Source organism: Nanorana parkeri, unplaced genomic scaffold (assembly GCF_000935625.1).
Source record: "Nanorana parkeri isolate BGI_ZX_2015 unplaced genomic scaffold, ASM93562v1 scaffold778, whole genome shotgun sequence".
NCBI lineage: Eukaryota > Metazoa > Chordata > Amphibia > Anura > Dicroglossidae > Nanorana > Nanorana parkeri.
The window spans coordinates 460909-482676 of record NW_017307046.1 but is presented as its reverse complement, the minus strand read 5'-3'; the positions used below and the strand labels follow the sequence as shown (position 1 = coordinate 482676).

The 21768-nt window shown below is 44.1% G+C and overlaps 1 protein-coding gene across 1 annotated transcript in view; it reads left to right on the top strand.

Annotated features, from left to right (window-relative positions):
* Positions 1-20187, top strand: part of GPR107 (G protein-coupled receptor 107) — a 79315-nt gene extending 59128 nt beyond the window's left edge. The window contains exons 15-18 of the mRNA XM_018564747.1: positions 3921-3970; positions 10293-10376; positions 13138-13265; positions 19508-20187. Of these exons, the coding sequence (XP_018420249.1) occupies positions 3921-3970; positions 10293-10376; positions 13138-13265; positions 19508-19604 (359 nt within the window). The 3' untranslated portion in view covers positions 19605-20187. The remainder of the gene's footprint in view (positions 1-3920; positions 3971-10292; positions 10377-13137; positions 13266-19507) is intronic.
* Positions 20188-21768: the final 1581 nt, after the last annotated feature.

Here is a 21768-nt window from a genome sequence, read left to right as displayed (position 1 = left end):
GGGGGGGGGGGGCACACACCCGCAGCTCCTGCAAGCGATCGGGCGTCTCTAGAGACGCCTGATTGCTTGTATGTAAACAGCCATCGCTGGCTGTTTACATGCTCACAGTTTTTCCTCTCGTGTGCGCGCTGAGTGCCGCACACGAGAGGGGGGAGGGGCAAGACGTCTTAAGACGCCCTCCCGCTCCTAGCAGACTCCCGTCCGGCCGTTCACAAACGGCCATGGACGGAAGGTGGTTAATAAAGTGAATAATTTTGCACCAAAACTTGCACTAAGTGCATCTGAACTTGGTGATTACAACAATTTCCTGCCATCCACATAGTTCTGTCCTTCCTCCCTACCTCTCTTGCTTCTAGAAGACCATGGCTGTCTGATCCCTGCTGCCCGCTCTGACGCAATTAAATATTAGGTCACATGGTAGGGAGTGTAATTTGTACAAAGTGGCCTTATCTGAATGTTTTATAGTGTAACCTTTTGGAGATAATGCTTTTGATTTTCTGTTACATTGTATTAGAGTGATTTAATATGTTTATCTAAAAGAATCAATAAAACTCCAGTGCTGCGTTCTTAAGAGCGTATCCTTGTCTCTCCATTACAAAATTTAGAGGAGAAATTTGGAAGGCGATGAGTTGAGTGCCTGGTAGGGGAGAGAGGTTTTTTTTTTCCTTCCCACTTTTCTCTTCCTACCTTTTATTTTATTGTGCTCTGACTGCCTGACATTTCCACTGCTCTACCTGTGTGGTCTATGGACAACATGGTTGGAGTGAAGGTGGGTCATTCACTTTAGTTACAACATTGGTTAACAGGCCACTTAATGGCTACTTTTTGCACTAGAGTAGAGTGAGGCAACATTTTTATTGGTTTTCATGACAGAGAATCCACACCAATTTCCCTCATGACTGCCAGGGCACTGCCGTGCATTGAACTTCTGGTTTCCCTCATGCATTCTCTATTGCTATCCTTATAGAAAGTCACTAGGGGCCACTGTCTTAGACAACAACCATTACAGTTTCCTTCAAAGTTTTATTTGGATATTTTCATAGATCTAGATCCATATAGATCTATCTATCTATCTTTTTTTTTTCTTCTTCATTCTATTGTAGTTATGGAGGCACTTGTGGGTCTTGCAGCAGAGATAAAGCAAAGTATTTTCTTGTAAATGTTTCAACAGAGCCAAGTCCATCTTTATCACATGTGTGTAATAGGGATGCACCGATATATCGGCCGCCGAAACATATCAGCCGAAAATTGCACTTTTGGCTAAATGCCGAAAGTGCCATTTTCCTGCCTATACATTGGCGCATCCGTGCTTTCTTTCCTCTCCGCTTGGCGCTGCTCTGTATCCTAGCGGGGAGGAGAGAAAGTGTGACAGCCGGCCGAGCGCTACGGGAGGAGAGCGTTCTGAGCGGCCGGCATCTCCTCCCACACCGCTCAGCCTCCTATCACAGTCCGGCAGAGTGGTGTGTGGGCGGAGACAGTCTGGGCTGTCACAGGAGGCTGAGCTCTCCTCCCTGCACCGCTCGCACAGCCTCCTGTGACAGCTGTCAGATAGGAGAGCGGTACAAACACTCAGTGATAGCTGAGTGTTTGTAAATAATTGAGGACATGGTATGTTTACTATATCCTCAATTATGAATGAATGGGAAGTGATCTACATCACCTCCTGTTCATTCATAGATGTAGTTATAGTAAGCACACCATGTACTCATGTTATGAATGAACAGGAACACTCATAGAGGATTCCTGTTCATTGATAACAGGGGACACAGAAAAAGAGAGAGATGATTGTGTCCTCAATCTCTTTTTCTTTTTTAAAAGGGAAATATCAAAGGTCTGTTTAGACCCCTAATATTTCCCAGAAGCCCCTAAAAGTAAAGTAAGAGTAAAGTTTAAAAAAAAATATTTAATAAAAAAAGAATTAATCAATAAAAATAAAGTTTATAAAAAAATTAAATATAGAAACAATTTGAAAAGATTAAAATAAAAAACATTTTCGGTTTCGGCCTGACATTTTTTTTAAATTTCAGTTTCTGTTTTGAAATTTCCACTTCGGTGCACCTCTAGTGTGTATAGATCAGGAGTAGGCAACCTCGGCACTCCATCATGCTTCTGAGAGTCATGCCTGTGGCTGTCATTCTTGCAGTGCCTCATGAGACTTGTAGTTACACAACAGCTGGAGTGCGGAGATTTCTGGTGTAATATAAACAGCTGATGTAGCGCGGCACTGCCTTATTAAATCTTTGACATCACTGGGCTTGTACTGGTATAGGCACACTCTCAGAACTACCGCTCCCAAGAGCCTTTTCCCTACATGCAGTGTGTGGACAGGCTCTTGTGAGTCAAGACAGCAGCAGCATCATTTGCTGGGCAAGAAATCAATATATAGATGTGAAGAGGAATAGAGATAGTTGGGGATAGGTGGAGTTCTGTAGTCCAGCTTAGAATTGGGCAGGGCTCGCAACCCAGCTTGGGGTTTTAGTGCAGCAGCAGCACTTTGTTGTTCACCAACAGCAGAAAGTTAGGACCTCACTTGTATTTTTTGCATTTGCCACATTTTTTAAGGTTGAAACATGGAGAAATGCGCATGTATTGCACTGAATGTTTTATTTTGCCAGGACATACGCTTTAAAAAGATTGTAGATTACCTTTAGAGAACAAGTACCACTTCAGGGAACCTCATAAACTATTTGCAATTAGCTCTGTTGTGGTTCATCACTCTGATTCTTGGATCACAAGGGCTTCTCCTAGCAGACAGTGACCACATGGCCCCACCAAGTGCAGAAATCTCCCAGCTCTTCCTTGCCTGCTCAGTGTTTTCCCAAATAAACATTGGGCTGCATTAACTTCGAGCTGTCCTGTGTTGCCTGGGACCAGCACTGCGCTGGTGTATATCATCGGTGTTCTCTAAAACGCACAGACACTTCAGTCCCTAGGGATAAGCTTTACCATTTTCAAGTGTACAGCTGGCCATACATGTGAAAATCCAACTGTTTGGATCCAGCCATCTTAATTTTGATTCGACACGGAAAAATAAATTAATGTATTACATTTATCATTCACTTTTTTAAGTCGATCGCTGGGTATCAGATTCTTTGACTGATTTCCTGTTTTTGATTGATATCTATTCAATGGCAGTTATTCAATGAATGTATTTCAATCCATAAAATGATTAAAGTTTGTTGATGGAACCAATTCATTAATAGTAAGTTCTCTTCAGGCTGGTTGCAAGTGGTTGCAAGAAATAATGTGAATGGACAGCGCTATAGAAATGGAATGCAATCATAAATCCCATTCAGATTGGGAGAGAGAGGATTGGCTAGTAGCCAATCAGGTGTTGCCCTACTGCACGGGTTATTTGCGTGTTAATGTCTAGGGGACCTGTGCAAAGGTCTTTACCTGATCCCCAGTCCCCTGGCAATTGGCACTCACCTCTTTCCCCTGTGCTCCGGCTTGTGCACTGCTCTTGACGTTCTTGCTTATGGGCCCTGCATTAGATGTGATGACATCATGGGCCCTGGACTACTGGAGCAGAAGGGGGTAAGAGGCCGTGGGTTCTGGGATCAGTTAAGTAAAAGTGCTTTATACAATACCCCTAGACAAAAATGTGTGTGGGGGCAGAGCCACTGTAAGGAGAGTGTTTGTTTTATTTACCTGGAGACAGGCTTTAAGTGAAGAAGAGAAAAGTTAGGTCAGCAGGTTGGCTGTAATGTCCGCCTGGGTTGTGTAAATTTTAGGACTGCATGGACAGAAATATAAATTCTTTGGCAGGTGAAACCGCTTATGTGTATTTTAACTGTTGTTTTCCCTGAAGTTATCTGTCATTTGTGCCTACAAAAATTGTCAGACGGACAAAATGATCTGCTTAATATTTCCTCATCTGTGTGACTTTTGGTAATTCTGTTTTTTGTTTCCTTTTCCAGCAGCCATTAACTTGGCCAAACTGAAGGTCTTCCGGCACTACTATGTGATGGTGAGTGTGAGAGAAATGAGGAGCTGGATAACACAGTGAGGAAAGGGGTCATTGTAAAGGCTGGCTGTGTGTTCTGTACATTGGAAATACTGTGGAAGCTGAATATTACACTGACTCATTATGTTATAATATACATGTTCAGGTGACTCCGGTACACACTATGCCCGGCTCATATAAAATTACATTTTCATTTTTAATGCAGACAAAATGTCTACATCTTTGTGTTAGAAGTACATCTGATCCAGGTTCTGCCCATTGCACTGAGAGCCGAACGCAGGCCGCGTAATATAGCATTCATACTACTTTTAGCGTCATTCCGCCATAGTCGTCCTCTAACGCTCCCTCAAATCTTTATGGTATAGAAATACCACAAAGATTTGCGGGAGCGTTAGAGGATGACTATGGTGGTATGACGCTAAAAGTAGTATGAAGGATCTTTTTTTTTAAATAGACCCCCTATGTGAAACAAGGAAGGAACAGGATTACGTGTAATGAGCTGAAGGTCATTACACGTAATCCTGTTCCTTCCTTGTTTTACATAGGGGGTCTATTTTTAAAAAAATGATAATTCTTGCATATCACCACAGAGACGCTTCCCTACTAGCTATCCCTTTTTCAGTTATTTATAAAGCACCAAACAAATGCTGTGGATATGATACACTATTTCAAAAAATAGAACACTGGCACAGTTATCAGGAAAGTGTCCGGAACCTTTCCTTAAAGGAGAACTATGAGGTGAGTGAAAACCACTCATCCTCATAGTTCTAGACCGACCTGTGACAATGAAACTCTTACACGTTGACCTCAATAGATCGGGAAGTGAGCGAACACATACCGTCGCTCGCTCACTTCTCGATCCTGTCCCTGTCGGCCACGGTTCCCTGCAGAGATCCCCCCCCCCCTGTCCGATCCTCCAGCGCTGACTGGCGGAACGGGAGGGGGCGGGTATAGCTGGCTCTGCCTTTCAGCAAAAGGAGGCACGTGGGGGAATTGTATCACATATAGGAAAGAAGGGACGAAAATAAGGAAATGGTTATAATGGAAAAAAATTCCAATGGGCCTGATGTGTGCCCTCCATATGCACCAAACCATCAACATAGTGAGCCTGTGTTGAAGAAGCTTTGTGACGTGTGTGCCAAATTCTGGAAAATGGCAAATTATCGCAGGAATATTTGTGCTACAGTGTACTGCAGATATTGGCCACAGATCTGCATATAGGTCTGACTCCCTCTGATAAGTGTCTTGACAGATTCTTAACAATGGAAGACTGAACGATGAGAAGCTGCCTCCTCCCGCTCTCTCTACAGGGGTGTGGAAATTTTAGAAAAAACTACTTGTCCAAGGACTAAAGCGGGGGCCGAATCTATCAGTCCCTCAGGACAATCTACTTGTCCTGATACAAAAAATAATAATTTTAACCAAAACCGTATTTAGCAGTGCTAAGAAGCACTTCTCATTGGTCCGTGCCGTCAGGTGACTGCGTTGACCAACGAGTGCTTTCAATTTGCAAGCAAAATTCAGAATACATGGAACAGGTACAGATAGTACACCCGTACTGGTGGACGAGAAGGACCATTCGCCGAAAGGTAAGTATAGTGGGAGGGAGATTTGTACGGGTAATTCCATTTTCCCAAATTACTTGGGAAAGTGAATTTACCCTTTAGGGTTGGTGCAGACTTGGGCAATCCCGGGATGCGCGATCGTGTGCGGTGGCATACAGCGGTTGCATCCGCATGTATGGGGTTACATCTGCGTGGCAATCGCTGAAAAAAAGGTAGATGTACCTATTTTCACGACATGCACCGTGCAGTGTTTTCAACCGTGATCATGTGGGATCGCCCGGGCGGTATTGCAGCAGGAAAACTCGCTATCTGCCTGACACGACGGGGGTGCCATTAGAAAATAATGGCACTGACAGCACGCTCGGCGGTGGTGTGTGATTCCGTGACCACCCAGCCATCCGCTCGGTTTCATGCACGATGGCCGGGCAGTCACAGATCGCACACCACTGCCGATTGTGCTGTCAGTGCCATTATTTTCTAATGGCACCCCCGTCGTGTCAGGCAGATTGCGCGTTTTTCTTGCTGCAATACCGCCCTGCCCGAGCGGTTGCACGCGATTGCAGTTGAAAACACTGCGCGTTTAGTTGCATGCAGATGGGGACAGCAAGGCTGGTTCATGTTTAAAATTTTTGTTTACTTTGTAAAAAATTTTAATTTGTTTTGTTATTTTTCCTTAATCGCCTTTTTATTTAGTAAAATTTTTTATTATTTTTTTACTTTTTTCATTTTAACTATTAAAAAAAAAAACTTAACTGTATTGCTATCACACAGGGAATAATAATCCTGTGTGATAGCATTTGGAGGTGACAGGTACTCTTTATTGACCCTGTCACCTCCAACACAGGAGTTCTAGCACAGCACTGTTGCTAGAACTCCTGTGATAGGAACGAGCAGCGGCCGCCGGGTACAGAGGCTGAGGGAGGTGACAGAGCCTGTCACAGCTCCACTGTCCGGCTTTGTCACTGCTCCACGCCCCCTGTCACGGCTCCACTCCCCCTGTCACGTCACGGCTCCACGCCCTCCGCTCCGTCCCCGCGCTCCACGCCCCCAACACCCCTGCTCTAGCTTAAGGGAGGAGGAAGTAGCAAGCAGGTTTGATGAGGGTTCAGAAGCAAACTTACCAGAGGGAGTGAACAGTGTTGCTCTGCTGTCTGCATTTCTATCACACCCCTGCCCCAGATCATAGGGTGAGAGAGGAGAAGATACAGTGAGCTGCTATAGCTCTCTGTATCCCTCCCTGCACAATGACAGCACACAGAATGTGCGTTGTCGCTGCGATATGCGCCTGATAAACAGAGGTCCCCGAGGGACACTGTGCACACATCTGTGCGCTCAAGTGCCATGGTTCAATGTATCTATACTGCATTTACAACTGACAGGCTTAAAAGAGAACTATGGCCCAACCTTTTTTTTGCCATAGTTCTCTTTAGGGCCACAGGAGGACATATACTAATGTGTCCCAAAACTCAGCATATAGCAGAGCCGCACTGCAGCCAGGATGGATCCTGACAATATATTGGGGATCCGCCCCGCTGCCTGATTGACAGCTGGCTCTCTAGTGGCAGAGCCAGCTGTTCCTGGCCCTGTCCCAGTCTATTCCTCCAGTTAGCACTGGAGGAACGGAGAGGGGAGGGGGGAATCCCTATGGGGAGCGGTGACTGACGGTCACTGCTCTCTGCAGGGAGATGAGTGGGATCTAAGCGATCGGCAGTATGCGATCGCTCAGTTCCCGATCAATAGAGCAGACATGTGGCCCATGGGCAGTGCCACACATGGGCTCTAAAGATGGGGGAAGAGTGTATTTGGCTCTCCCCATAATTCTCATTTTAAAGTAAAGCTTTCCCCTCTCTCTAAATTGAATGTAAGTGACATGATCTAAATGCAAATCTAGCAGATGCCTGCACATACAGTAGATCTTTTCATTTTCTGGGAGCACTGATGATGCTCAGTATGCAGATACTAACTTCTTCCAAGTCATAGCTTTGCCATACTCCTTTACCAATGAGAACCTCTATACTGACCAGGAAGGCATTGTCTGAAATGAAAAAGGTACTGCTGAGCACATAAACATGATTTTCTTCAAATCCTGTGTCATGGGTGCACCTTGAATTTGTTAAGGATTTTTTATAAATTAAATTATTTAAAATATAATTAAAAAAAAAAAAGTAAACTTGGTTAACTCCTTTAACACAGAGACTATACATTGTAGCAAAAATGTTCCAGTCTTCTAAATTGATATACATCTGTTCGGACAGAGCTTTGGGAAATTTTGTATGAGGTTATTCCTTGTGAAATTGGGCGCAGTAGCAAATATATGTACATAATTGATAAAAGCTTACACAGTTACTACGATAACTTTCACCCATGCGAGGTAAATGGTTCCCATAATTTATTAAACAAATTCAAACCCACGCAGTAAATATAATGCAAGACTTGCAAAACAGAGAAGACGGTGTGCAGCCTACATTATAAATGAATGGCATTTGCAAATTGTGAAGCTGCACTATAACTACAGGGCCTTCTGTAAATCTTCCCATAGAATTATTGTGCTGTTGAGTTTAGGTTTTCTTTATTAAAGTCAAACCGCAAGGCAAGCGGCCGCCTGAGGGCGCTGCAGGGTGAGGGCAGAAAAAACAGGGCATTTTGACAAGTACCTCAGGCAGTCGCCGGCCAGCTAAATTGGGACCCCACCTGGAGCTCCTCCCACCGGACAAGCGCTGACTCGCCGCTGCTCTCCCGCACCTAAGGTAAGTGAAGAAAAAAAAAACCATGCTGATAGGGAGCAGGCCCAGCGCTACAGGGGGTCGGGGAGGGGCGCAAAAATGCAACTTTGCCTGTGTAGGCAAAAATCCTAGCACCGGCCCTGACTTTAGGCAAGTATAGAAGTCCACCATTTAATGAAGTTGTATAGTCCTTTAAATTAATCTTGTAAGGTATAGGGCCCCAGATCTGTCCTTTATATTGGCACCTTTCCATTACCTTGTAGACATGGGTAGGGAGAGGAAGGGACCAGTTTGGGCTCTACTGCATTTTACAGATTATCCTTTTAGATTGTAAGCCCTCAGGGGCAGGGCCCTCCTCACCATCTTGTCTTGAATTGTATTGTGATTGCAATGTCTTCCTTATATTGTAAAGCACTGTGCAAATTGTTGGCGCTATATAAATCCTGTATAATAATAAAAAAAATACAGTGTTGTCATTCTAACACTTGGCTTGCTGGCAGGAGGGAAGAGCGATGTGAGTAGAGTGATTATCAGTGTGGGGGTTCCCCCTTCATTGGTCAGTCAGTAAGCTGGAGTTGGGTTGGTACATTGTTTAAAGTGGAATTTTGAAAAGTTCTCCCTAGCAGTGGGCCTACCCCTGCACTGTCTGCCCCTTTTTGGCTAGGGGGTGACATTAAAGAAGAAATGCTCACCCATTTTTCAGTCCTGTCTGGCTTCTAGACCGGTCCCCGCAGCCTCTTCTCCCCCAGGTTCCTGGGACCCATCACATCGCATTTAATACAAGCCTATTAAACTTGAAGACGCTAAAGCAGGGGTATCAAACCTCTGGCCCTCCAGCAAATCCCATGAGGCATTGCAAGATTCTCACAGCCACAGACATGACTCCCGGAGAGAGATGCATCACGGGATTTGTAGTTTTACCACAGCTGGAGGTTTGCTACCCCTGCGATAAAGGATATTCCACAGCCGGAGTGAAGGGAGAGAGCAGTGAACAGTCACTGCCGCAGGACCGAGGATTAGGCGAGTGTTTCTTCTTTATTTTCGCCCCTAGAGAGAAACGAGCAGTTAACCCTTGCAGTGCGGGGGTAGCCTCACTGCAAGGGTTACCTCTCTATCCTGGCGTTCTTTGACGAGCCTGCCTGATTAGGCTGTCTGGCAGGGGTTCCTCGAACTAAAGACTAGCTGAACAAAATTACAAATGATTATCACGCTGATCCTATGACTTTGTTACTATTTGAGTTAATGACTCCAAATAAGTATGTAGATTAGTAGTTCTAACTCTGCTCTAACAATACTTGTTGCATGCTTGTTCTAAATCCATTAGACCCAAATATTAAAGCTGTAGCAGTATTTCTCTCAGTGCAGATGTTTTCCAACAGTGCCCTCTGAATGAATGTTTATATATGCTTAGTGCTGGCCATACACACCAAAATCTTCCTTCAGTTTAAACCACTTTCAACTAGCTTTTGATCAGAGACCCAATCAGTTGGTGCAACCTACCACCACGCCTGCCGCATGAATGTAAACTGTCTGTAGTAGGTTGTCTTGATTTGTCCAATCACCTTTGCAGAAGCAGGTTGAAAGTGCCTCCATTTGGCAGGAAACTGCAGTATGTATGGGAGGTATAAAAGTTTATTGGTAAATTGGGGATGTGTTCTATATCAACTGAATACAGACAAGCTCTCCTATGGTGCTTTATGTCACAAGCTGTGAACGTGACCCGTTTTTACTTTGCCGCTGACGCCCACCAGATCTTTAAACCGACACAGAGGATGTTACTGTCCCCTGGTGAATGAGAATTGATAGCCGGCTGGGCGGGTGGATAAATAGTCGGCTCCCACAGTAATTGCATTAGAGGAATCTATCCAGGAGATGGCCTTGGGTGCTTGAGATGTAGACATAATAACCTGCAGCTCACAGAGCGATATATTAAGTGGGTGCCATAAATTCCTCTCAGCCAGATTTAGGAAGGGAATAGGCCTCAGCTTTCTAGATAGCAGGGTCATATCTCAATTGTCCCACTTCTTTCTGTCACAGATTGTCTGCTTCATCTACTTCACTCGAATCATCGCCATCTTCATCAAGGTCGCAGTCCCTTTCAAATGGAAATGGATGTATGAGGTAAGCCAGCAACATAGTGTAAATGCCGCTGGTCGGTGAACGCAGAAATATTTTTGTGGAGCCTTTATAGAGCGGTTGGGAACAATCGTTTTTCACTTTCTAGTGCTAAATAGTCTTCCAGGAACATATGATATCTCCCACACGAGACCACGTTTTCTGAGTTTGTACATTAAAGAGGATTTTTTTTCTACTGGTAGATTAACAAGCTTCAATAAACTGCCAGTTTTGATGGCATTGAATACTGGCCCACCCTCTTCTGCTTCTACCCACTGGCCCATTGCTATGGGAGTGGTTATTAGATAGAAACATACAAGAGGGTAGAAGCCAACCATTGAAACCTGGGCGATTGGGGGCACCAGCCGCACTTGATGGGTTATGTTAAGCGGCCTTTCTCAACCTTTTTTCAGTTACGGCACCCTTCAAATGTATGATAAATCTAGGAGCACTCCACCTAAAATGTACAATAAAGTGTGGTCCTTCCCTAAATCTATTCCAGACCCTTATCCTAGATAAGGGTCTGATACAGATTTTTAAGGGAAAACTCAAAAAGCAAACAAGAAAAAAAACAATATGTGGTTCCCCTTCATCTCAGGACCCCCTTTCACATCAGAGTCCCCTTCCATTTACATCAGAGTCCCCCCTACACCTCAGGAGCCTCCTTTCTGTCCTTGCGCATAAGAGCCCTCAGTTCCCCCCTTAACATCGGGTCCCCCTGTTCTATCAAAGTTTGTGACTGCGTTGGAATGTGTGACCGGTGACGTGGTCACACATCTTAACGTAACCCGCCCAGTTTTCCGTCGGTGGAACATGTGACTGCCAAACGGTGAAGAATTCCAGCTGTTCCAGGGCAGATCGGCATCGCAGATCGTATGTGCAGGAACAGCTGATCGGTCCTGAGATGTCACTTCTATCCGACTTTGTGACTGCGATCCCACATTGCACAAAGTCGGATAGAATTTACATTTCAGGCTCGATCAGCTGTTCCAGGGCAGATCGGTTCTCCTGCGCATACCATCTGCGATGCCGATCTGACCTGCAAAAGCTGAGAAATCGTTGGAATTCTTCACCTTTTGCCGGTCACATATTCCACCGCCGAAAAAGTGTGCGTGATTAGGTTAAAATGTGTGACTACGTGACCGGTCACAAATTCCAACCCAGTCACAATCTTTGCTAGAACACCCCCCCGCCCTTTCCTTTCATGGAGTCTTCCCCTTTTAACTGGCAAATGCTCATTGGTCAGCACGGTCGCATGAGCACGCTGATCAATGTGAAGCACTTCTTACATCAAGGACTTGGTCCACAGCTCTGACGCCCTTCTTATTGGTCAGCGTGATGACAGGGTGCTGTGAGAAAGTGAGCTTACCCTTTAAAGGCATAGCAATGCAGAATGTAAAAGTCCTCCAACAGAAAGATGATGATGCTTTTGGCCCTTTGTCAAGTCTAAAGTGTACACAATAGACTGTGTCCCACTCTCTCTCTTTAAATATACCCAGCACCACTCATGCCTAATTAGTCATAAAGAATCTTCCACTTCCATCCAAAAGGCCATGTGGATTAAAAGATCTGAGACTAACCCCCACCCCCTTCCCAGTGGTTTGAGTGGAAAATACATTCCTACATCTTTACTGTATGATAATACAGTAGGGGGGCCTTTGGGATCTGGATGTGGTAAAGTGACACTAAACTCAGGAGCACTTAGAAATGCATTCAAGTACCTTAACCATTAACAAAATTGTATCTTACGAGTGTATAACTCGCATCATCTCTGAATCATTTCTGAATTGGTGTCCTTCCTTCTGGAGGGGGGGCTACTTTTGTTCCCTATGGTCCCTGTTTGTGGTGTAAAGTAGCCCCTGCTGCAAATCTGCTCCTGTGATGGACTACAATCTCATGTTTAGTTTACTCATTTGTATTGAGATTGTAGTCCATCATAGGAGCGAGCTTGGAGCGGTGACTACTTTACTACACACACACAGGGACCATGGAGAACAAAAGTAGCCCCCCTCCAGAAGGAAGGACAGTGTCGGCACCAATTCAGAGATGATTTGAGGATCTACGGCCGAGTGATACACAAATAATTTTTGTTGATAGTTAAGGTACTTGGATGCATTTTTAAGATTTAGCTCCCGAGTTTAGTGTCACTTTTAGTACCTGTATACCTTGATATCATCCTCACAACAGAGGAAAAGGCAACACTAGGAGCACATCATAGCCCTGATGCATGCTTGTGTGGTGAGAAGAGGTGAGAGCAAAGCTGGTGGCTTATCAATGTGTTGAGTCTCCTTTTTCCAGTTGGAAAGCTGCAGGCAGGGAGGTGATGGCACTCTGTTACTTTATTAGGGAAAGTGATGTCACCTTCCTGACTCTGCTGTGTTCATGTTCCCAAACCTCAGAAAATCTGGCTTGCCTGTGTGGAACTGTATAGACCTTCAGTACTGGCAATAGAGTCCAGCCCTTTAGGTGCCTATATCAGTTTCATTACTTTAGGAAAAGTATAGTCTATTTTACTAACCTCCTTAGGCTTGCTATTTTTAAGAGTGTTAGGTTTTGGGTTTTTTTTTTGTTTCTAATGTATGTATTGGGATCTCTCTAATACAAAAGCCTAATGGTAGCCTGCGTATAACTGACTAAGCCAGACAGCCCTGACTCTGCTAGGGAGGAGTGTGTCCCACCTCTGAGAAAGTAGCTGATGTTGCTTAGAGCTCACCTAATGGTGTATATGTATTGTTTGTAACAACTACTAATATTTCTTTTTCTGTAGCTCCTAGATGAGTTGGCCACGTTTGTCTTCATCGTCTTGACCGGGTACAAATTTCGGCCAGCATCAGACAACCCATACCTTCAGCTTCCACAAGACGAGGACATTGATGACCTGGAAATGGAAGCCGTGTAAGTGGAAAGGAGCAAAGATCTTGAAGTCCTATGGGTGACTTTTTAAAAAGAAAGCTGAACTTTTCTGCTCCCTTCAGTTCCTCATACCGCAGCCCACTGTACAATGAATGGAATTTACTGCTTGCTCCGACATTGGTTTAATCACTTGTAGAACACACTTGTCACTTGAATGCCATGGGTGAATGTGCCAGACTACCATGCTGCAAAATATAGAGTACATGTAAGGAAAAGAAGGCAGGAGAAAATATTAGTGATATGAGACCCCTTTCATAGTGACATTTGTGGCTCAGAGCATAACCACCTGTCTCCCATGATTTATGTCTAGTCAGCTTGTGATATGGCTGTGCTGTGCTGCTCCATGTGTCCTCTGGCCTCGCCATTTTGTGATTTGGTTGTCCTGTGCTTCTCCATGTGTTCTTTAGTCTCATAAGCATGTGATATAGCTGTTTTGTGCTGCCCCATGTGTACTCTAGCCTCACCAGTTTGTGATATGGTTGTCCTGTTATCCTCCATGTGTTCTCTAGTCTCCCCAGCTTGTGATATGGCAGTTCTGTCCTGCTCCATACTGTGCTGCTGTGCGGAGCGTTGGATGAAGGGTACACTTTGTACAATCCAAACACTGAGTCCTAAGGGTAACTTTGCTGGGCTACAGAAGTATAGATTGTATGTTCTAATGGCTTGTTCACACCATGTCTGGATCATGTCCAGACCAGAACAGTTTGTTCCCGGACCAAAAAAGCATCCCAATGTATCCCTATGGTTTCTGGGCCCTATTCACACCAGCACAGTCTGTTCTTGTCCAGACACAGAAAAAAAATACTGCTGGTCTCATTTTCTCTGGTCTGGAACGCATGGAAACGCACTGGACTGCACATGAAAGTCCATTGTAAGCTAAAAAAATGTGGTAAAATGCACTGCGTTTGCAGATCTGCTTCAGATCTGGTCTGGACAAGCCCTAAAGGCAGACCATGTCTGCTTAAAGTGATATTAAAGCCATTTTTTTTCATTTCTCCTTTAAGGAGACTCTCCTTTGCTGGAGGCTGTTGTGTTTTTTTGTTTTAAAGTACTTTCCTCGTTTTCTAGTGTGTCCCCGCCATGCTCTTCTCCCCACCCCCTGCACAGGTGCCACCATTGTTCTAATGGAGGCACCCGTGCGCACTCGACCCCGCAGCGGCTGTGTGCGTCCATACACACACAGCCCTGTGGCAGGCCACGCCCCTTCCTTTGATTGATGGCAGAAAGAGTCTATGGCTCCTTTGCCATCAGTATACTCCCCTGGAAGTTCGGGGTACGGAGGATCGTTTCGGGGTCGGCAGTGGGGACGAGCGCAGCTGAGAGTTAAGTCTGGGGGGGGACTTGGGTAAAAAAAAAAGGTGCTGGGCTGTTTTTACCATAATTTAGAGAATGCATTAAGGTAAAAAAACGCCCAGACCTTAATACTACTTTAACTTGCAGTTTCACATTTTCAAAATAAACATACAGCTACCCTTTGAAATGAACCGTCGTCCTTAAATTAAAGGCCTTTTAAAACCAGACAGCAAAGTGTCACCAATTCGATTTGTTATCCACAGATCCCTCTTCTCTGCACATGTCTGAATCTATTTTCACCTTGTTACATTTTTGTGCTTCCTTCCCTTTTTAATAGTTTTTTCTGTTTTTTCTCCCATTTCATATAGAACTGTAAATAGCACAGCACAATGGAAAATAATAAAGCAGATTGAGAGAGAGCAATAGCTCAGCACAATGTATTAGTTCAGTCAATTTATTGCTCATGGAATCTGTAAATCACAAAGGAACCTGGTGTTTTCAAGCAGGCTGTTTGGTAATTGAGAGCATAGACATGGCGGAATAACAAAATAAGATTTATGTAATGATTAGTAATTTTAACAACACGTAAAACACTTACTAGCTATTCAGAATCAGAATCGCTATAGAATGGCAATTTGCTCCAGGAATCCATCTTGGGAACCTGTACACATTGGTGCGTTTAAACAAGCTGAAATTATATCATTTGGGAAAATGAACCAGATTCTCCAGCCGGCTGATTATTGTTTGATAAGCAGTTGTGTTCAGTTTGTTGTGATCAGGCCTACCCCATAATGATTCATTGAAATTGTGCTGTATGTCTTTGGCACCCTAGATCCCGGTACACTAGATGAAATTTCAAATCAGAGTCAAGTTGGGTGGGGGGTGTGCACTGCCTGCTGAAATGGGGGAGGGGATGACATGTGAGTGGCACATTTACTATCTAAAGTTTTTCTTATTCATACACATCAGATGTGTAAGTGTCATGGCCAGTTGGAGGCATCCAGGGAGCCTCCAGTTAAAATACATCTGTTACCTGTTTGGGTAATATAGACTAAGCATATGGTCAACAAACGTCATATGGAGGGGGTTGTTTGGAAAAAAACATGTCAGAATGATCAGGAGATCCAGAGATTTAGGCATCTGAAGCAGATTTTGATGTTTTTGTAAAAGCCTCCATATTGGTCAATAAGGCTGCCCAGCAAATAAATCACCAGAGGGGAAAAGCCGAGCTTAAAAGAGAACCATGTGCTAAGCTTTTTGTCCCATAGTTCCCTCTGGGGTCACGGTAGGACATATACTAACCTCCTCCCGTGACCCAAAGCTCAGTATATATACTGAGAGCGCCGCATCCAGGATGTATCCCGAAAATACTGTAGAGATCTACCCAGCTGGCTGATTGTCAGCGGGCTCTGCCTATCTAGAGCCAGCTGTGCCCGCACCCTCCCCATCCGACCCTCCAGTTAGCGCTGGAGGTATACAGAGGGGGGGGAATCCCTGCGGTTACCGTACACCGGAACAAGTACGCAGATCAGGAAAGGCCAGAGGTTCTCATCTGCATATTTGTTCCATGTCAGTGACAAGTATTGGAGGAGGAGGATGAGTAGGACAGTCAGGCAATTTACTGAGTGAGAAGCTGCAATGGCAGCCCTTCTTTATGTCCGGTGATGTGCTCTTTGCAGTGAAGGTGATGACACGTTTTTTTGTTAAAGGGCCTGTGCTGTACATTGGGTAGGTTTGCTGTGGATTTTTTTAGCTGCTGCAAGTGTTTTTAAATACATTGAAAAAACTCCAATCCTTTGGGGGGATAAAAAAGGAATGAGTGGACCTCCTATTGTAGTTGCATTTCAAAGCAGCCACCTGGTCAGCCCCTGGTTAAGTTCCCATAAATATCTAGAAGGCCGATGGAGAAAGTCTTGTAGTCTCCATCAGATGGAGAGTTTTCCATTGGAATGCGTTCTCCTTCACTGTATGTGTCTGTTTTGTGTCCACCAGGTCAGATGTCCTAGTTTAGGCAGCCCAGCCTTGTCGTCCGCCACCCCCCTCTTTTCCTTCTCGCATCATACGTGCCTGGTTTTTCACCGTCCCGTCTCTGAGGGATGCTCTGTGTGTGTGTGTGTGTGTGTGTGTGTGTGTATATACACAATGGCTGCAGCCCAATTCTCCTCACGTGACACAGTGGTGGTGGTCTTTGGGTTTACTCCTCTGTATTCTGTGAATGGTAATTCTTACAGTGAAGCAAAATGGGGGATATGTTGTCATTTTTTTTAAATAATAATAATATTATACAGGATTTATATAGCGCCAACAGTTTGCGCAGCGCTTTACAATATAAGGAAGACATTACAATCACAATACAATTCAAGACAAGATGGTAAGGAGGGCCCATGATGGGAGAGATTCTAGAGAAGTCCTGGAGGCGAGCATGGGGGAGTTGATGAAGGAGCTGGAAAGCAGGAGGTCTTTGGAAGAGCAGAGGGGACAGTGTGATACTTTGAGACCAGGTTGGAGATCTAGCCGGGGGCGGAGTTGTGGATGGCCTTGTAACTGATTGTTAATATTTTAGAATTTTATCCTTTTGGGCTATTGGAAGCCAGTGTAGGGATTGACAGAGGGGGGTTGCAGGCACTGAGCGGTTGGTTAGGTGAATGAGTCTTGCAGCTGCATCCATGATAGACTGAAGGGGGGAGGAGCCTGTGTAGTGGAAGGCCAATGAGGAGAGTTGCAATAGTCAAGACGAGATATAACAAGTGAGTGAATGAGTAGTTTTGCGGTTTCATTGGTGAGTAAGGGACATATTTTGGAGATGTTACGAAGGTGAAGGCGGCAGGATTTGGATGTCATTGGATGTCTTCCATTGTGGCCTGCATGCAGCAAAAGAAGTGCTCATGCCTGTAGCACACAGGGAGATTTCCAGCTTCCTTAGCCCCGTTGCCTACTCGCCTCATAGTTCTCCTTTAAACTCTCAAACTGTTTTCAATAATGAATCCAGATCAAACAAACATACATTGCCCAGCAAAGTATAGTCCTCTAAATCCAAAGCGCCTCTTCTAATTTTCTCCCCAAACAATTGCAGTCATGTTTTAAAACATCTGCTACATCTCTCTCAGCTCAGCTTCCCTGAACTTCTTGTCCAGTACAAGATCACAAGAGACGGCATAGTTTCCAGTAGCTGTCTATCTACCAGCTTGGAGAAGGAGGGAGGGAGGATTGGGGAGCAGGGGAGTGTCTTGCCTTGCTGTGTATGTGGCAAGGCTCTCCCCTGCTCCTATTAGGATGCTTGGGGTAGTGATAATGCCGTTGTTTGTTCTCCGTACTTTATGGTGCTAGCTAGGTACATCCTAGGCCCTCCTAGTATACCTTTTACATCAGTGTTATTCCAAGCAGAATGTTTAAGCATGACTGTGATATTCTTAAGATGAATGTTTGTACATCTACAGCTACATTTTTGAACCATGTTTTGAAGAAGTTATGATCTTATAATGTAATGCCCATTTATAACACCTAATTACTTCAGTTTTATTAGGTAACATTACTTTTAAGAGGGTAGCCTTTAAGACTTCTATGTTCAGGGGGGCATCCATAGTGGCCTAAAAGTGGTTCAAGTCATTTTGGTAGCTATAAAAACCAGAAACTTTTTCTTGACTCCATTTGTCACAGCCTGATTTTATGCTGTATGGTCCGCTGAACGATTTACTGTATGCGATAACCTACTTTCAACTCCTCACTTACGTATGTTCCATGTTAGTGCATTCTCCTTTAGTGGACTTTTATATAGTACCATTTGCAACCCCTATGTGACAGCAGTGGTCCAATTGCCACCCCTTTATGACAGCACTGGACCACTTGCCAACCCTGTGTGACAGCACTGGGCCAATCGCCACCCTTAAATGAGCGCATCGGGGCAATTGCCACCCCTGTATGAGAGCAACGGGCCAATTGCCACCCTTAAATGACAGCACTGGGCCAATCACCACCCCTGTATGAAAGCATCAGGCCAATTGCCACCCCTTTATGACAGCACTGGGCCAATCGCCACACTTAAATGACAGCACCGGGCCAATTGCCACCCCTATATGAAAGCATCAGGCCAGTTACCAAACACAAACACCATGTTCCCAGTAGGGCAGGGAGAGAAAGATAATTAGGTGCTGCCAGTTTGATGGTTGTTGAAGGAACCTGTTGCTTTGGCCTTCATGGGTAAAGCACAGGTTTGCTTCAAAGCAAACTTCTCTTTAAAATATGTTAAGAAACATGTGTGTGGTGGCACTGTGTGTGGTGGCAGCGTTCCTCAATTCCTTCTACACGAACAATGGTTTGAAACTCTGCATGTGGGTTAAGCTGGATACACCCCGACAACCAGTGTGAGGCTACAGTAAAGCATTCCTGAAAAAAACAATATCCTGGGACCTCTGTTCTCTCTGCCCCTTATTTAAGTCTTATCTAATTCTACAAGCATCCATATAGTGCACAGTTCAGTTATCTGTTGGATAAGTGTATGGAGAATGGCTACTCAAGTTCATCTTCCTCAATCATATAGGAGCAGCAGCAGACACTTTAGGTCATCCTTATGCTCTTCCCTCCTGTAAACCTGTTTAGCCGGGTATACTGAAAAGCACATGCAAAAGTGGCAGAGCTCTGATTGGCATAGTGTGCTGCTTCTCCTTCTCCCAGCCTGAGTGCTGCTACAGGAAGCTCATCTGAAGTCAGATTCTGGGATCCAGAAATTCTCTATTGATTCTATTTTTGTTGTAATATATAGAATAAGTGGCACAACTGCACATGCACTTTATGGGAAAAGGGCCTTTAACAGGCTTATTCTCTCTCTCTCTCTCTCTCTCATATTATATATTTATATATATATATTTATTTTGTGTGTATTTGAATTATTGATTATTTTCTGAGTAACTGAGTTCTCTATTTCCTGTTTACAGCGTTACAACCACAGGAACAACAGAGGGTGTAAAGAAAATAAAAAAGGTGGTCAATGGCTCTTCAGATCCCCGTTCTGAATGGGAAAGTTCTGCGTGAATGGACACACTGACCAAGTGGCTTTTAATTTATTACCTACTCCTTCTACTCCATGCAAAGTGAGCGGGTGAGGGAGGAACCACACCTTCATCCCACTTACCACACACTGCATCTTCCCTGTGCAGACACAGAATAGACCTGACCAACAGTGATGGTCAACAACTCCCCCGAACACAACTTGCCACGTGGAATTGTCTCTGCAACTCACGCATCCAACCCCCCGGATGTTAGGACTCCGCAAAAACTTTTCTGATTTAAATTCCTATTTTTGTTTGAACAAGGAGCTAAATGTATCCATGTAGCACCCAGCCAGGTTTGTACGTCACACTCCAGTAATACATAAGGCAGCAAATGGTATCAATGATTTGACTATTTGTGAGGTAGAACGCTCCATTGCAAATTACTCTTTAAATCGCAGAACTTTTTGCCTGCGACTTTATTTTCTTTTCCCTGACATTTTTAGGTCAGCTGCATATCTATGCCTCAGTTAGCTAAATAATAAAAGTTGGTGTAAATATATATATATATTACTATTTTTTTTGTAGGAGAAGATATAATGAATTTATGAAACGTAACAGAGAAATTGTGTTGAACAGTTATTAGCCCTTATTTTGCCCTTTTAGTTCTACGCGGGCAATGGGGCATTTCAGTGAACCAGTCATGATTAGGCTCATGCAGTAGAATGATTTATAAGATTCAAGTGTGCTGTCTTGTAAAAGATATAATCTTGTCTCCTTACTTCAATCTTTTTAAATCTGCAGCCTGTTTAAAGTGACAGTCGGCACTAATTGTGATTTGTTTTACACATCTCCAATCTGTTGCTGAGAGAAGTGCTAAAAAAAGCTTCAAGAAAGTTGCCGAAAGCTTTCCAAATGCTTTCTTAAGGCTTGCTGCTCTAGTACACACTGAGGTTTGTGGGTGTCAATCCAGGCTCTGACAAAAGAAAGCAAAATAAGGGGGCAAATTGAAATCTTTCAAAAGTAAGATGGCTACAATAATAGAATATTTAATCTTTGTATAAACTCATTTGTGACTGCTTCTCTTTAAAGTCACCCATACTGAACAGATGATCCTGTCTGGCGGACTAAAACCATATTCTGGTGATTAAAGCTGTACCGCAGTCATCTAAAAGAAAGAAATGTCTATTTGTGTGCCAGTTCCCCCCTAGACTAAATGAGCATCAGAGCCCTACTATACAGGGGTGGGGGGAGCTACAAAATGGGATTTGTATTAATTGACTAGTTCATCTTTAATTCAGTAGGAACCCGGTAATGTGTTCCCAGCGAACTGATAGGCTGCTTAAATTGTATTTCTACTTTTGCAGTCAAATTTGAGACAACCTCTCTCTATGTTTTATGTGATTCTATTCACACAGCATAAAGAAAGATAATTAAAAAATATATTTCTTACCTCCTTAGATGTTTCGTTAAAGCAGGCAAGATAGGCGCTTCTGGGTTTTTCTCGGCGCCTTCACGGTGATCTGTCCTAATGGAAAGGCTTAGGACTGAAATTTGAGGGTTGTGTTTCTCTCATTCACTTAATTAGCATACAATGGACAGACCCCTCGCCCCTCCCCTATCATTGCAAAGAAAGAGAAGCAAGTAGAAATGTTAACCCTTTAAAAACCCTAACCTACGTAAAAGCAATTAACACTGCAAGATGCATTTTTTAAAATATTTTCTTTTTTTTAGCTTATACTATGGGGACATGTGACAAATATGAAATGGATGTTATCCCAATATGGCTGCCAAAGTGGAAATACACTTTTAAGGATTCAGCTTACCAAAATGGCTATTTCCTGCTGCGTGTGGCAGATGTAGGGTTTAAAACAGTGGTTCTCAACCTGTGTAACCTCAGGACCCACATTTGACCCTTGGTCAATTAATTGCGACTGAAGTCGCACTGCACTGGAATGCAAGGCACCGGAACCGCGTGTTCTGAGGCAGGCGATCGAAATGTGGGTGGGAGGTCCGTTTAAGGGTGCTATTCAAATGAATGGAAACGCAACGCACTTCCCGCACCAGAATGTGCTGTAGTTGCGATTGCATGGTAACGCACTGTACTAGTGTGAACGGGCCCTCAAAAACACTGACGGACATACACAACCACAGACGCATTCTCATACACACTGCAAAAACAAATTTCACCCAGTTTCCCTATCTTA